We start from the raw sequence: 14,666 nt of genomic DNA on the forward strand, positions 1-14,666 counted from the left end.
AATCTTCCTGTGTCTCACCATAGAGTAAATGTGGGCCCTGGATGGTTCCTTTAGTACCAACTGCATACCAGCCCCAGTCAGCCAGCCAGTCTCTACAGTTCAGATACTCTGTATTCACATAAGCAACAGCGATGTAACAGACTGATGAGAGACTGAGAGATGAAAGACAAAGAGAGGTGGAAAAAGAAAAATGGGAAAATACTGTATACTGAGTGCCAGAGTGTGTGTGTTCCACGCATATTTAATGAAGGCACAGGGGCAGGGTACCAGCTGCACAAGTGTCACCGCGGTCAGTCAACAGAGGACATCGAGAGAGCAGAGGAGAATTTATTTTTGGAAATGAATTTCCAGCTGGGATTGATGAAGTTGTGGTAATCTCAATAATCCATGCAAAACGCCAGCACGTGACTGTGAAAGCTGGTGCGACTGAATTGAAACCGAATGATGAGCGCTGATGATGTCCTGGTGTGATCGTTGTGTGTCATTAATAGATTTCATGCGGATTTCGTCATGTCATCACTTGCTTCTATTTTAGATCTTAAAAAAAAACAACAAAAAAAAACAAACAGAAAAAGCTGTAAAATTGAAAATGTCATTTTGACGGCATAGATAGTAGACATATGAGTAGAATATTTTAGTTTGTCTACCTGTAGCCTGGCAGTCGGGACACCTTTAATCTAAACTTTGAGTAATTTTGAACAATTACTACATGTGCAGCTGCATAGAAAATGATAACGAGTTGAGTGTAAAGCATCTTTTGTTAAAATTGTATACTGTTACAGCTAGTTTCAGCATTAACCAGTAGTTGTATATTAGCCCGGTTAATTTGGTTTCTACTAAAATTTCCAACTACAATTCTTCTTTAGCCAGTTTGAATGTTACACATTATTAAGCTTAAACAGGAGTGGAGATTTGCGGGGGTGGGGGGCAGGAAAGGAGATAGTTTATATGCAAGAGAAGAACGTATGTGTGTGTAAAAATATATTTAAGTGAAAAGGGATCATGGAGTCATGCAGAAATTAATTGTATATTCCCTCATAACTACCCCTAAAAGACACCATGAGAGATGGTCTGACAGGAAGGTGTTTAAGGAGGGCAGTTGCTCCTTAACTTCTACTAAATTATTTCACTTTAAATGTTGTGCTGCTGCAGATAGCAAACATAAGTTTTTGATAATCGTGCTTTTGGGCTTATGGGCTGATGCAGAGCTTACTGAGAAAGGTGATCACTATCTGTCTGTGTCATGTAGTCTTGTCAGTCCAGAAACATACTTCAGGAAATACATGATTCATGAAAATATACCTCTGATTATGATATTTGAGTATTCTTATCTTTTGCTGGCTTATGCTTCGATCAGCGGTCGGGGTTTGTCACGTTGTTTCACATTAACTTGAAACGTTGGAAGTTTCTCTCTCGGGTGGAAAAATCGAACTGCAGATTTCATGTGCAAACCAATTTTTTTGATTTAAAAAAAAAAAAAAACTGAGTGGAACAGAGTCTTGCAGACAATGATGGTAGCTTGGTAACTTAGACACAAATAAAGATGCTTTTGATGGCTGATAACAACATTAACCAACAGCTTCTAAATGTTCCAAAGCAGGTTTGTGGACTGGCAGGTGCACTTTAAACCCCCCATAATTCTGTTTTTAGAGGTTTCACCTCATCCGCCTCGAAACATGAGCGCCTCTGACTTTGTAAGATTAGATAATCTCGTCTATCTTTTAGAAGCAAAATGTCAAAGGAATGAATGTGTTGCAAATTGAGGAGATAATCACTGATTAATTTGGTTAAAGGGAGATGAGCACTTTTTTTGTAAAGAGGTGTTATTTGTATTGGCCCCAGGGTGATGTTATTGAGCAGCGTGTAATAATATTTTAGCATCAAATATTTTTGTGTGTGTGTATGCGTTTCAGTTAGATTTGGCAGTAGCAGTACTCCAAAAGAGCAGTTTCCTTGAAGCAATATGGGCACACAGCTCACACCATTCCTATCCACACTCCCATCCCTCCACCCGCTCTGTGTATTCAATCTGCAATATCGTTGGAATGAGTGGGTGGTCTTTGTGTTATGCGTATATGTGTGTGTGTGTGTGTGTGCAGTACTGTATCATTGCAGTGAGTAGGTGGTGTAACCAGAGAGAGGATATTGCGTGGGAGAGAAGTACCATTGAGGTGCACATGATTGATATGTGTGCTGGATGAAGTATTTTCGTGTTAATTATGACCCCTCTGGTCAGCGCACGTATACCAATAGATAAGAATTCATCAGAAGGTGATACACTAACTGGCCTCTAGATATGCAAATGACACCGTAGAGGTGACTGCTAATGGTGAAATTATCCAACACATTTTATAAATGGCAAAAGGACTTTTTTTTTCTTTTTTTTATCCTGTGCAGTGAAGGAAAAAAAGAACCCTGTGAATTCTACTAAACTGTAGTTACTGATTTCCTTCAAGCTTCTGTGACTCTACTTCCTTACGTGCGTTACGTTATGCAAATGTTATTTGGTAAGCAGAAATAATATGTGGGCAAAGTTAGGTTATACGCAATTCTGTAGAGGCAGGCCTGACGCATTTTCAGTGACTTAGAAGCATGAATTCATTATCAGAATAACTGCAACTGGTTTTCTGTCAGTCAACGAACCAACCGTCCAAAAGACAGAAACATTTGGTCTGTTGTCAGATTAAACGGAGCTTATGAAATAATAAGTTTCAAAAAAAGAACACATTAGTGGGACAAATAAATGAATACATGTTGAAATATAAACTGACATCGCTGTTTGAGTCACAGAATTTGCTTTCCCGCCAGAAGTGCTTCAGGGCTGTGCAGTTATTCAACGTAAGCCTTGTAGAAGTAATGAAGTATTGTTTGTTTCTGCTCTTGAAATTGTTTAGAAATTGATGTGGGTGGTGGAGGAGAGACATTTGATATATTAGGTAGTTTCCAAATGCAACAAGTTCATAAACAGGAAGCGGACCACTAATGCTGAGCCCGACTTGAAGTTGAAGTAAAGACAATGGAAAATACGTGGGAAGAAGAAAAGAACTGGAGAAATAATGTACAGTGCATAAATGAAAACATTTATTTTACAATATGTTTATAGAAATAAATGTATTTTTTTTTGTTTTATTGTTTGTCTTCCTATTTTCTTTGACTCATTTTTTTTTAGTTAATTGTCCTTATATTTAGATTTTTATTTCTTTCTGTGCACATCCCTTCGTTCATTTTCAAAAAATAATTTTTCAGATTCATTCTTTTTTTTTTTTTATGGCCCTCCCATCATTCCACATCAGCCTGTACCAGAACCAAAAACACCTTCTCAAGGCCCAAAATAAATGATTCTCAACTTTTTGACTGTGATGAATAGATTTTCTGGAGCGCTTCATGTACTAGCTTGAACATGCACACTCCAGAAAAACAAAAGCCCATTTAAATACAGAAGCACGAGCTTTGGCACACGGGGATGGAGTCCTTTTGTTTTGTTCTGATTGGAATATGCCTTTCTACTCTTAGTAGTCCTTCTGTGACCTCTTTTGGTATCATTAAAGTCTCAGTTGTACATTTTTTTTAACATCTCTGTGTCTGTCATTTGGCCTACAATGGACTCCGGGGCCTAATCATAAGGACTGTTTACGTGTCTGTGATATTTTTAACCTCCTTTGTTTGTCTTCTCTGTCAGTGGATCTGACATTGATCAGGGTGGAGATGACGCTCTTCTCGTGCACGCAGGCTTTCACGTGTTTCTGCACCGTTGATTGTTGTTACCTGCCTGGAGTAACGAACCATGCCGCGCTTTGAACTGTAAAAGCATAGTTTGATTTGTATTCTTGGTGTTCTCAGCAAATCTGTGCCTAGGGAGTGTAAAGTCTCTCTTGTCTCTTATTAAGGAGACATTTTGGTGCACACCGTAACAAAAGTACGAGGCTACATTTTACATTACATTAGACATTCTGAAGGCTCTCTTAAGAGTGGCTGCCAATGAGCCAACAGTGCGAGAGTGGAAATATGAGAGCGTAGGTGTTAACACAGAGGCATAGAATCTCTCTGTATATTTCCCCTTGCTAAAGGTCTCCGTGGGTTAAATACTGTACAGTAACTGCTGCTTACTGTAATTCAGCTTTTTTAAAAACTGCTTTAGCATAAAGGAATTTTTTAGGATTTTCCCACCTCCCCTTTTGCACTTGGAAGTCATCGAGAGATACAAAAGTCTTGAAATTCGATTGGACACATGACTATCCAAAGCCAAAGGGGACCTCATATTGTTATAATGTGGGTGTCTGATAACTTTATTGAAATTACACCTGGAGGTACCCGCTTTTAAGCTCAGACTCAGCAGAAATTGTGAAGTAGAAGCATGTGCGCATGCATCCATCAGGTAGCAGTTTCACAATCCAGGCTCAAAAGTTGTAACGTGATGTTCTTCAGGAAAAGCTCCACTGATGTTGGATTTCTCCTCCAGTTTGACTGGCATTAGTCATCCCGGTCAAAATGTTCATTGCAAATGAGATGGCTCACAAGGCAGAGTCTACAAACGGTAGTGTTTATGTTTATTTGGAGCACGCCCAGCTATAGCTTCAGCATCCCTCGGTCCTTCAAAAGTAGTCTGTGAAAGCCGCACAAAGTGTGGCTCAACATTTTATTGCACCGCTTTGGAAAGGAACTAAGAGTCTTATTTTAGAGAGCAGCACTCCAATTCCAGCATCACATTATGCTTACCCAGACAGCTCCCTCCGCGCTCACACATATGTAGTCTGATGTCTTTCTGCCACAACCGTCTCCTATAATGAGACTTCCGTCGAGATCGTTTCCATAATGTTGTCAGTCACTCAAAATAACATTCTGGGCCTGTCAGTTGAAAATATAGATCGTGTTTTGCTTACCAATAATTTACTCCGAAGTACAGGGCAAAATAGATCTTAGTTGAAAAATACTGGAATATTTCTTTAATGCAGTCTTCAGCTGGCTGCCAGTCAGTCAGTATATGCTGCTGATATTTCTGGGATGTCTGAGGGCCACAGATCATATACTCTCATCTCATAAAAAAAAACCCGATTGATTCACCAAAAGCACCACATATTATAGAATCAATATGCTCTTTAGTCAGTTTTGACCACGTGAAGGTTCATCTCTTCAGAGTGCATTTTCAGTAAGTCATTTACAGTGGTTTTCAGCCCGATAAATCATTATGTTTAATACCAGCATTCAGGTTAGTTTGAGCCTCGTGTCATATCGGAACCATTATTTATGCGTGATTTAAGCCACCTTTTATGCAACTTTTTGTTGTCTGATGTACTCTAAATGTGTTTACTAGCCTGGACATTAAAATAAAAGAATGTCACAATGTGGACTCAGACTGAATGTTTTCCCCTCTTTTTCCTCTCTTCACAGTGTGTTGTTTCGTGGTTCACAAACGTTGCCATGAGTTTGTCACTTTCTCCTGTCCAGGCGCTGATAAAGGACCCGCCTCAGATGTAAGTACATAATTATTCACCATTTCAAGTTTCTAATTCGAGTATGAGTATTGAGCGACTCAGTGGAAAGTGAAAGAGACTGAGCTTGTTCCTGAGCCCTCATCAGTTGACAAATACAGTTGAGCAGCCTCCATCTTTCTCTCTTTTGTCATTTTCTTTTTTCTGTCTTGACAGTTATCCTGTAACACAAGACATAGGGCTCTCACTAATATATATCTTTTATTCTCTCAGCTCTAGCTTGGAAGACCTTGAGTAGTATGAAAATTAACCTCACATTTAAAGATGCAGCTATGCCTATAACCAGCTGTCTATGATGACACTAACTGCAATGCCCCCCTTGTCTCAGCTTTTGAGAAACTCAAGTTTAATGTTCCCGTGATATGATCTGACTTAGAGACAGAATCTTTTGTTTGATTTATATCACAAAATGCAAATCTACCCTCTAATGTAAAGGCGCAAAATGATTTGCTCTTTACCTCTTCAGAGTCGGTAAAGCACTTTTCTTTAAGTTCCCCAGCCATGTCTTTACCTCCCTGTGGAGTTGCCTTTCAGTCCAAACTCAGCTAACTCAGTGAGCCGCCTCCAGTGGAAACACTGCTTGGCTTCCTGACTGATAAGTCTGCACCGTACGTCTACTCATTATATGTCTAACAACCACCTCAGTTACCCCCCTTTCTCCTGTCTGTTCTTCTCTTTTTTTTGACACAGAACTTCATATAGCTTCTCTTCAATAACTTCTGTTTAAATGGCCAAGCTGGGTACAAAAATACACCAAAGAAACTCTGAAACTGACTTTTCTTAGTGTTAGTTTGCTGATACAGCAATATCAATCTGAACTCTGCTTTCTTTGTAACATTCTTTGTATGAATTAAGATTTAATATTGTCGTGCAAGTTTTCACGTCAAGTTAAATGGCTTTTTTATAACCAAGGAGTTATACAATTATTTTAAATGTATGCTCCATTTTGTCTTTTCTTCCATCTTCGCTAATAGAGAGCAGCAGAAAGCTTTTTTTCCCCCACTCGAATCTTCAAATGTCACTCAGCATCTCTATGATTGCCTATTTTCTGAAGGCCCCCCTTCTTCTTCTCTGGCACCCATCTATATTTCTATATTTGCCATGCATGCAACCCTCCCCTCCCTGAATATCTCACCCGGTGTCTCCCTCTACATCAGCTCTGTTCTGTACATCCTCTATTTAAATGCCACTCTGCCCAGGGGGCCCCTGCTCTTAATTACGGGCCCTCATCGCCCCCACTATGTCATCTCCTTAATGAGTTCACGGCCTTTCGACCTCAGCCCCTGCACAGTGGGAATGAGGGGAAGCTCTGCTCCAAACTAGTAGCTCGTTTAAATATAGCAGACATGAAGACAGGAGGCCTCATGATTATAGAAGGGAGCTGCGATCACGGAATAAACCCCAGTATTAGAGGAAATACTAGATTTTATACTTTTGTTTTTATTTGTCTTTTTGTGGCAGAGGGTCGGCGTGGGGAGGAGGGGTGGAGGCGTGAAAGGGAAGGGTGTTGGACTGTCTCCCAGTATATGTTTTGCATTGTGGCTCTGAATATATGTTGTCAATTTGTAACAGAAGAAGCCACAGTAGCTCAGAAGATTTATTCTGTTATCAGTAATGTTGTCTCTTTGTCTGCAGCCCATTAGTTCCCATTATAACTCTCGCCTCTCTTTTTCTCTGTCAGCCATATATGTTTAAAAGAAGATTTCAATTATAGATCTGGGTTAATAGAATGGGCTCCCTGTGGGAGAGGTCGAGGGATGAAATCCTCTAATGAAACCTACATTTCAGGCTTGCAGCCTGCTGATGGTATAGAACTCAGGACGTGTGTGGACCATGTACGTGTATTTGTGGGTGTGTGTCCTTGTGAGTGTGTGTTAAATGCCAAGATACATGCACACGGATAACAAGTCTGAAGCAGACTGAGAAATAATGTAGACGACAGCAAGATGGTTAACTTGTATGAATGACTAAATATTCATATATTTATTTATATATATATGAATATATATATATTTATGAAAATCCTGGAATGTCGTGGAACTGTTTTCATATATAATACAAATAGAAAGGTCAACTCAGCTCTATGTACCATTTTGAAGTTTGGACAGACCTGCAAATTTGAAATGAGTGAGTTGGAGGGTCCAAACCTTCAACTGGACAGATATATGAAAAAAAAAACTACACCCTCCTACTTTTCTAAGGTTTTATGAATCCAGAGACAATGAAAAAACATCATCTGGTCCTTAACAGGTTGTAAAGTCCATAAATTAAGTCCATGGAACCTCAGATGAACAGCAACACATTACATATAACACAGTGTCATTATTTATTTAACAAAAGCTATGCTATGCCTACTGCTTTCATTGGGATTCAGAAGGTAAGTAGCAGCCAGGTGATGCCATATTCAGGTGTATGTTAATGCAGTGCCAAGGAGGAAAGACATCGGCAATGATCCCCGTGAAGTTTTAGCTTTTAATGTTCAATAAACAGAGTGTAACATACCATGTGTTGTTGTTAATCTGAGGTGGTATTTAAAAAATGAAAGAAAGTGTACTTTGCTTTTTACTTGGCTGCATATCAACATAAACTCACACCTTAGACATTTGGACACACATGAAAGATACTTAGTGAGCATACACATGATGCAGCAGATGGTCTGCGTACAGAATAGAGACAAAAAACAAAAAAGAAAAAAGTTTCTCATTTTGGTGAGCACGTGACTGTAAGTAAGGACCCTGCCCGTCCTTCTGCCTGTCACACAGCATCAAAAATGACATGACGGGATCTGTGTGTGATTTGTGTGTTGGCGGGAATGACTGATGCCGTTGGCAGGGAATATAATGGACAGCAGAGGGTTGAACCAACACAAAAGGAAAGCAGCGAGTGAGTGAAAGCACAGTGACAAGAAAAGTCAAAACAGTGGACGCCCTAGTGCAGTCACCATTCTGGCGTGCAGCGCTGGTGTTATGAGCAGCTTTCAGTTTAGACATTCAGTCATGAAATTTATGTTTTACTTGTTTATCCAGGGTCACCACACTTTAACGTCCACTTTTAATGAGTTTTGGCTTGGTAAGAAAAATCTGTTGAACTCGAAATTCAAAACTTTTGGAAAAGTTGGTAACGTGTGGGCAGGAAAACAAAAATGTTATTCAAACTGTGTGGGGAAATTCTTTACACACGTAACGTAACTTATGTGGCACTGTTCAGGCATCAGATTATGTCTGAAAAAGCAACAACACTGAAACAACTTGAATCTCAAATCGGGTACATTTTCTTGTGTGTTTCTCAAGGCAAACAGAGCAAGTATGTTAATATTGTTCATTTTATCCTTCCGTTACCCACAGAGAGAGAAGTTTTCTCAAATACATTGAACTTTTTTCTTTTTAATACAATTTCCACCACCTACATTCAACGCTCATAGAAAAAAAATTCTCATTATCAAGTTTTGCTCGCATCTTCTGTTCTAGAATAAATTAGATGTAGTTTTTCGAACACAAACCTGAAATAAAGTTGATTTTTTTTTTTATTCATTTTTTTTTATTTGCTGTTTCACAGGCCCTTATCTGTTAAACGATTCTGGGGAAAAGCCCTTTCTTCTTCTGATCTGACTTTGCAAACAACAAAAGACAAAAAAATAAAAAGAGGAGGCAGGGACATGATGTCTTTTTTTGTCGCTTTTCACTCTTTTCATGCCTCTGTCTTCCTGCCTGTTAGTTTCTGATTGATATTTGCGTTTCCAAGATGAATGTATTTTACCAGTACTGCTTCTAAAGAATCTGGCACCCTCGCCCATCAGCCCTCACATGGTTCCCTGCCGCTCATCACGGCAGCACAATTCCCCCCCCCCATGTTTTTTTTTTTTTTCAAGAAACAGAGTCAAAATAAACTGGAGGTTGCCTTGAGACAGGCGACAACCAGCAAAGGAAGACATGCACACACAGATGTGACTGGCACCCGCACCCTCATGGAGTCTTAACAAGCGTGCACACTTCTGAAGAGGCTTTTGGGGGGAGTAGTGGGTATAATTCGGACAGTCGCAGACAGCGTGGAGCATTATTTCCCAGGACAGGTGTGGAGGAGAGGAAGAAAGCAATCATCTCATTCGTTCTGGCTCACGTAACGAAAAGAACATCCACATGTCGAAGATAACTGCGATGGATCAGAAAGATTTGTGTGTGTGTGTGTGTGTTTGCATAAGACCGAGCAGGCCGTCAGTGCAACCCTCAGTGCTTAGAAGCAGGTGTGTTTTCCTACTGAGTCGTGGCTGCAGGTTTCACTCGCTCACACACATGAACTCACATGAGACACGTCGGACAGAAATAGCCCGTTTTCCGCTCCAGTTGTTCCTTTATGACTGTTGGTGAAAAATTATTATTGAGCTTTCTGTCAACCCAAATTTACCTAATCAACATCCGTTTAAAAAAAGAATTTTAAAAAAATCACCAAAGGGAAGAAAATAAATGCGTCTTCTTTGTGTCTTTTTTAGAAAAAAAAAAATCTTTACAATGCTACTGAGGAGCCCTTGTTTGGGTTTTTAATTAGTTAGCAGAAAAAAGACCTCTTCAGTTCTGAGGCAGCTTGTAGGATTGGCAGTAAAAGTGTACATTCACACAAAAAAGATAATCAGACAACCACAGGCAATGTTCCCTTTTTAAATCACAGTGCACCTGGAGATATGCACGCGCGGCTCAGCCTCACATCCCTCCCTCTTTACAGTGTGTGTGTGTGTGTGTGTGTCAGCCACCACAGAGTGCGCCCTCTACTCATCACAGTACAGTCGTGTTCACTCTAGAAATGTTCACACAGAAACTATGAAAACTAAAATCACACATGCAACATATGCAGTGGCAGTAAGAGGTTTGGATACAGCACACCACAGCCACAGCTCAGCCTGTCCTCTGCATTCTGGGTGCGTAGAACATGATAATCAGGCACCTCTAATGAAGTATGGATTAGAAGTTGATTTTGAGATTTGACTTTGCTTTAATTTTATACAGTTGAAAGTGCTCATGGAGCAGTTGTGACTGACAAGCACAAATAACATCAAGTGAAATCACGCACTTAATGATACCTCTTGCCTCTCACATTTAATCTTTTCAACCTTTTGGCGACCGATCATTTCAACACTCTCCTCCCTGCTGGGCTGCCTCACCCCACTGCTCCCACCTCTCTGCCTCCCCACAGGGTATCTCAAGTTCTCCTCTAAACTTTAATGGCCAAGAAAACTACCACATTAACTGGAGAAAGAGGAAGTCTTTAAGTATTTCTCAATGGGAAACCTGGGCATACACCATATTTTAATAGAAAATCAGTCCACTTGTGGTATGACTAACTCAGTTCCATCGCCTGTTATTACAAAAGGTCAGGTTTGTTTCTCTGTATGCTGATTCCACCTAAGAACCAACACTTTCCATTACATTTGGACGACCTTTTTTTGATGGTTTGATGCATCTATCAGAGTTTCCATTTATGTGTGCTTGCCCTGTTAACTTTCTTCCATAGACACAAACCATTGCAAGGTAAATGTTCCTGTTTATTGTTTCGAATGCAGCCATTACAAATGAGAGCCTAGGACCTGTGACTGTGATCTTAAGCCCTTTTCACACATGTACTGCTTTAATCTGGTGGCAGCTGAGTGTGTCAGTATCCCATGTGATTTACTCTCCTGGAGCTCTTCCGCTACATTTGTAGATGAACATCTGACCATCTGAACCGAAATGATTCTTTTTCATGGCATCTGTAACTGCAAAACAATTTAGAGATTTGATCTCGGGTGAAAGAAACATCACGTTTCTCCTCCAGTTGATAATAACTATGCTGTTACTGAAGTGCAATTAAACCTCATTGCTCAGTCTTACACAGTCACATGCTGTGTTTTCTGAAGTGATGGAAACATAGCCGTATACAAGTGTCTTGATATGTGTGTGGTAGACTTGTATAAACTCTTACCCACCTGTTCTCTCGCTATTTAGATATATTTGGGCTTTAAAAATTGACTCCATGCAGTGTTTTGTCCAGCTCTTGCGCACACATACATGCAGACATGATCGCACACACATAAACACACGGACCCAGTAGCTGCCTTTGTAGTCTTTCTAAATAGATGTGAACAGTAAGAATGCAGAGGAAACCAATCTTGATCAGATTACAGTGTTGACACCCCTCTATATTCACCCCCTGTCAGACTTCCTGTAAATACTCTATTACCCCACAGAATGTTCACAGCAGTGGAAAAGGGAGAGACTGAGATGAATGGTTGTGGTGAAAGATGAATGTCAAAGGGATGGAAGAGGAGGAAAACTTGTGTCAGAAACATTCATTCATTCTCTCTTTTCTTTTTAATTTGTATACCAATAACCCTTGAAGTGAAACAATTGCTTTGTTGTTTTGACAGTTCTGTCTTCCTAGAAGAAGAACCGGATGTGCGACTGAAAATAGATTTTAGAGGATTTTGTTTATATTCCTCTCTGTTTCTCTCCAGGACCCGAGGGCAAAGCATAAGTTTAAGATCCACACCTACTCCAGCCCCACCTTCTGTGACCACTGTGGCTCTTTACTCTACGGCCTCATACATCAGGGCATGAGATGTGATCGTATGTACTCCACACACCACACGTGTCTAAGATTTAGACTTATAATGTTTGGTAATCTGTTAAACAGCATTTATATTTCCACCGTACACACCAGATTTTTAAACGCACGTAAAAGTAAAGAATAATATTCATCCAGAGACTATAGTCTGATGTAATATCACAAGTTTTTCTCTGTGATGAATTTCCCAGATTGTATGATGAACATCCACAAGCGTTGTGTGGCCAATGTGCCGAGCCTGTGTGGGACGGATCACACAGAGAGGAGAGGTCGCCTCCAGATCACTGCTGATGTCAAGACTAATGTCCTCACTGTCACCAGTAAGTCTATCTGCACATGCACTGAGAATACCGATCATCTGTCTCCCTCTACTGTTAGAGTGCCAGAGGTGAAAGATGGAAGTCAAATATGAGCTCAGACTCCTTCGTGAGCATTTCATCCAAATATACTGATTTGGAAGGCATTTCTTTTGTTTCAGGTTGTGAAAAGCAGCTTTCTGTGATGTGTGAACCCAGTCTGTGCCTAACCCTAACCCTCGTACCTCATTTCATTTAAATTGTTAATTTTTTTCTTTATTTAAGAAGGTCACAAACCTTTTTAAAGCTTCTGGGAATCTATTTCCTAGATTATGGTCAAAAGGTTCATTTTCACATACTTTACAGAGCAACTCCTACATTTTAAGAGGCTTTCACATACATATGTATGTATTTTATACACGTGTTAGAGATGACCACTAAGAAATTAAAAACAAGAATCAAAATTCGATTGGGTCAGATTGAAAGGTATGTGATTTATTTTCTTATTCAGGACCAATCCAGTCACAGGCCACTTCAGGACAGTTTAAAGCAGGAGAAGCTAAACTTGCTTATTATCCCATTATGACCTGGACCTTTCAAGTCTTTTCTAGACAATGATTATTTGGATTTTTAAGAAATACTGAAAAGCAGCAGTCATACACAATAGGAACTGAAGAATTTCTTCAGAGGTTGAGAAATAAAAGGTGTTAGTGAACTGTTTTAAGCTTTCCAGAAAACATTTAGGTTTTAGAAGACTGTTTTAATGAAGGCTTATGTCGGAATGGGCTAATAATGGTCAAAATCTGACTTGCATTGTACAAAAGCTGCCGTAAAAGTAATTCTTACACTGCTTCAATATTGAAGATTTAGCCATAATATTGATTGAACTGTTTATGTTCAAAACAAAAAGAGAAAAGAAAAAAATCACAAGCAATCGACGACTCCTGGCACTATTGTCTTGAAATATGCTCGAGTCATTAGTGAAGGAAAAACCTGGTCATTCAGGTGGTCAGTTGACCTCATTTTTTGGGCACATAATTTTGCTGAAACTTGACCTGACCAACTGAAGCTACCCCACATCGTGACGCTACCCCCACAGGTTTGAAAAGCAGGCGCGAGGCGTGCAGCACTTCATCCACTGCTGTTATCGCAGGAGAAAAGCTGCACCAGTCACTATGGAACAGGGTAACTCTGGACTCATCAGACCATATGACCTTTGTCATTGCTTCAGAGTCCAATCGTGATGCTCCGTAGCACATTAAAGCCTTTATTTTTTTATTAGCTGCAATGATAAGTGGTATTCTTAAGGCTACAGAGCTGATCAGTCACAGTACTTTGAGTTTCATTGGCACTGACTGTGCGGAAATTCTCTCTTTTGCTATTAAACATTGCTGTGAGTTCTGCTGTTGATTTTCTTCAACATGATTTTTTATGCGATTACGATCATTCGAGAAGATGATTGATCACTACTGTGCTTCCAGGTTCTGATAATGCGCTTCTTAGAGTTGTAAACCTAAAGTGACATTTATTCCACAAATGCAGAATGCGTCTTCTGACATGGTTGGGAAGCTACTCACTGCATCAGTTACGGTTAAATAAGCTGTTATTTAAGTTAACCTGTAACTTAACTAAGTAGCTGTAACATACTGTAAGTTTGATAGTGTCACTCTTCATTGGCATCTGGAATATATTTGAATTGTTTGAGTATTTTGTATGACTTTGTTTTCATACATTTTGGACTTGCTGTCGACCTTCTGTATTGAGTTAATATTAATTGTAGGTGTAGCCTACATTGGTCTACCTCTTTCATGACCCTCTCTGTATGTTTCTTGAATGATGACCTGTCTCTTTCCACACAACAAGTGCTGCTTATGTATTATGGTGTGAAAATGTTTCTGCAGGCGTCTTTGTCCAGAGTTTCTTTTTCTCACTTTTAGCCATTAGGATTGCAGTGGCTGTATCTAGCAGCTTGAGACTAAGCCTTGGATTAACTATTGTTGCTGAGGATATAAAGCAGGATGTTGAGAGAGTGAGAGGGTCCTGCCAGTCAAGCTTCAAGAAAAATGAAATATTTATCATTAAAATATTCATATGGTCACACTTCTCTCTGCGGTGGTAGAATGATTGGCACTGCTGTTGACTTAAACCTATGAGAGTTTTATAGCATGTGGTCTGGCTAAAAACATTTTGGTTTTGCGTTCACATTTAAAATATGGCAAACTAATCAATCGGGTTGTGGCATTATTTCTTTCAAACAGGCAAAAAGATGACTTCACCACCTTTCTGTTAC

General features: G+C 39.7%; 1 protein-coding gene across 2 annotated transcripts in view; it reads left to right on the forward strand.

Annotated features, from left to right (window-relative positions):
- Positions 1-14,666, forward strand: part of prkcbb (protein kinase C, beta b) — a 91,728-nt gene that overhangs the window by 20,414 nt on the left and 56,648 nt on the right. For both annotated transcript variants that reach the window (XM_072368146.1, XM_072368145.1), the window contains exons 3-5: positions 5,389-5,471; positions 11,971-12,082; positions 12,272-12,400. In XM_072368146.1, the coding sequence (XP_072224247.1) occupies positions 5,389-5,471; positions 11,971-12,082; positions 12,272-12,400 (324 nt within the window). The remainder of the gene's footprint in view (positions 1-5,388; positions 5,472-11,970; positions 12,083-12,271; positions 12,401-14,666) is intronic.

This window comes from Leuresthes tenuis, unplaced genomic scaffold (genome assembly GCF_036924035.1).
Source record: "Leuresthes tenuis unplaced genomic scaffold, fLeuTen1.0.hap1 SCAF_17, whole genome shotgun sequence".
Taxonomy (NCBI): Eukaryota; Metazoa; Chordata; class Actinopteri; order Atheriniformes; family Atherinopsidae; genus Leuresthes; species Leuresthes tenuis.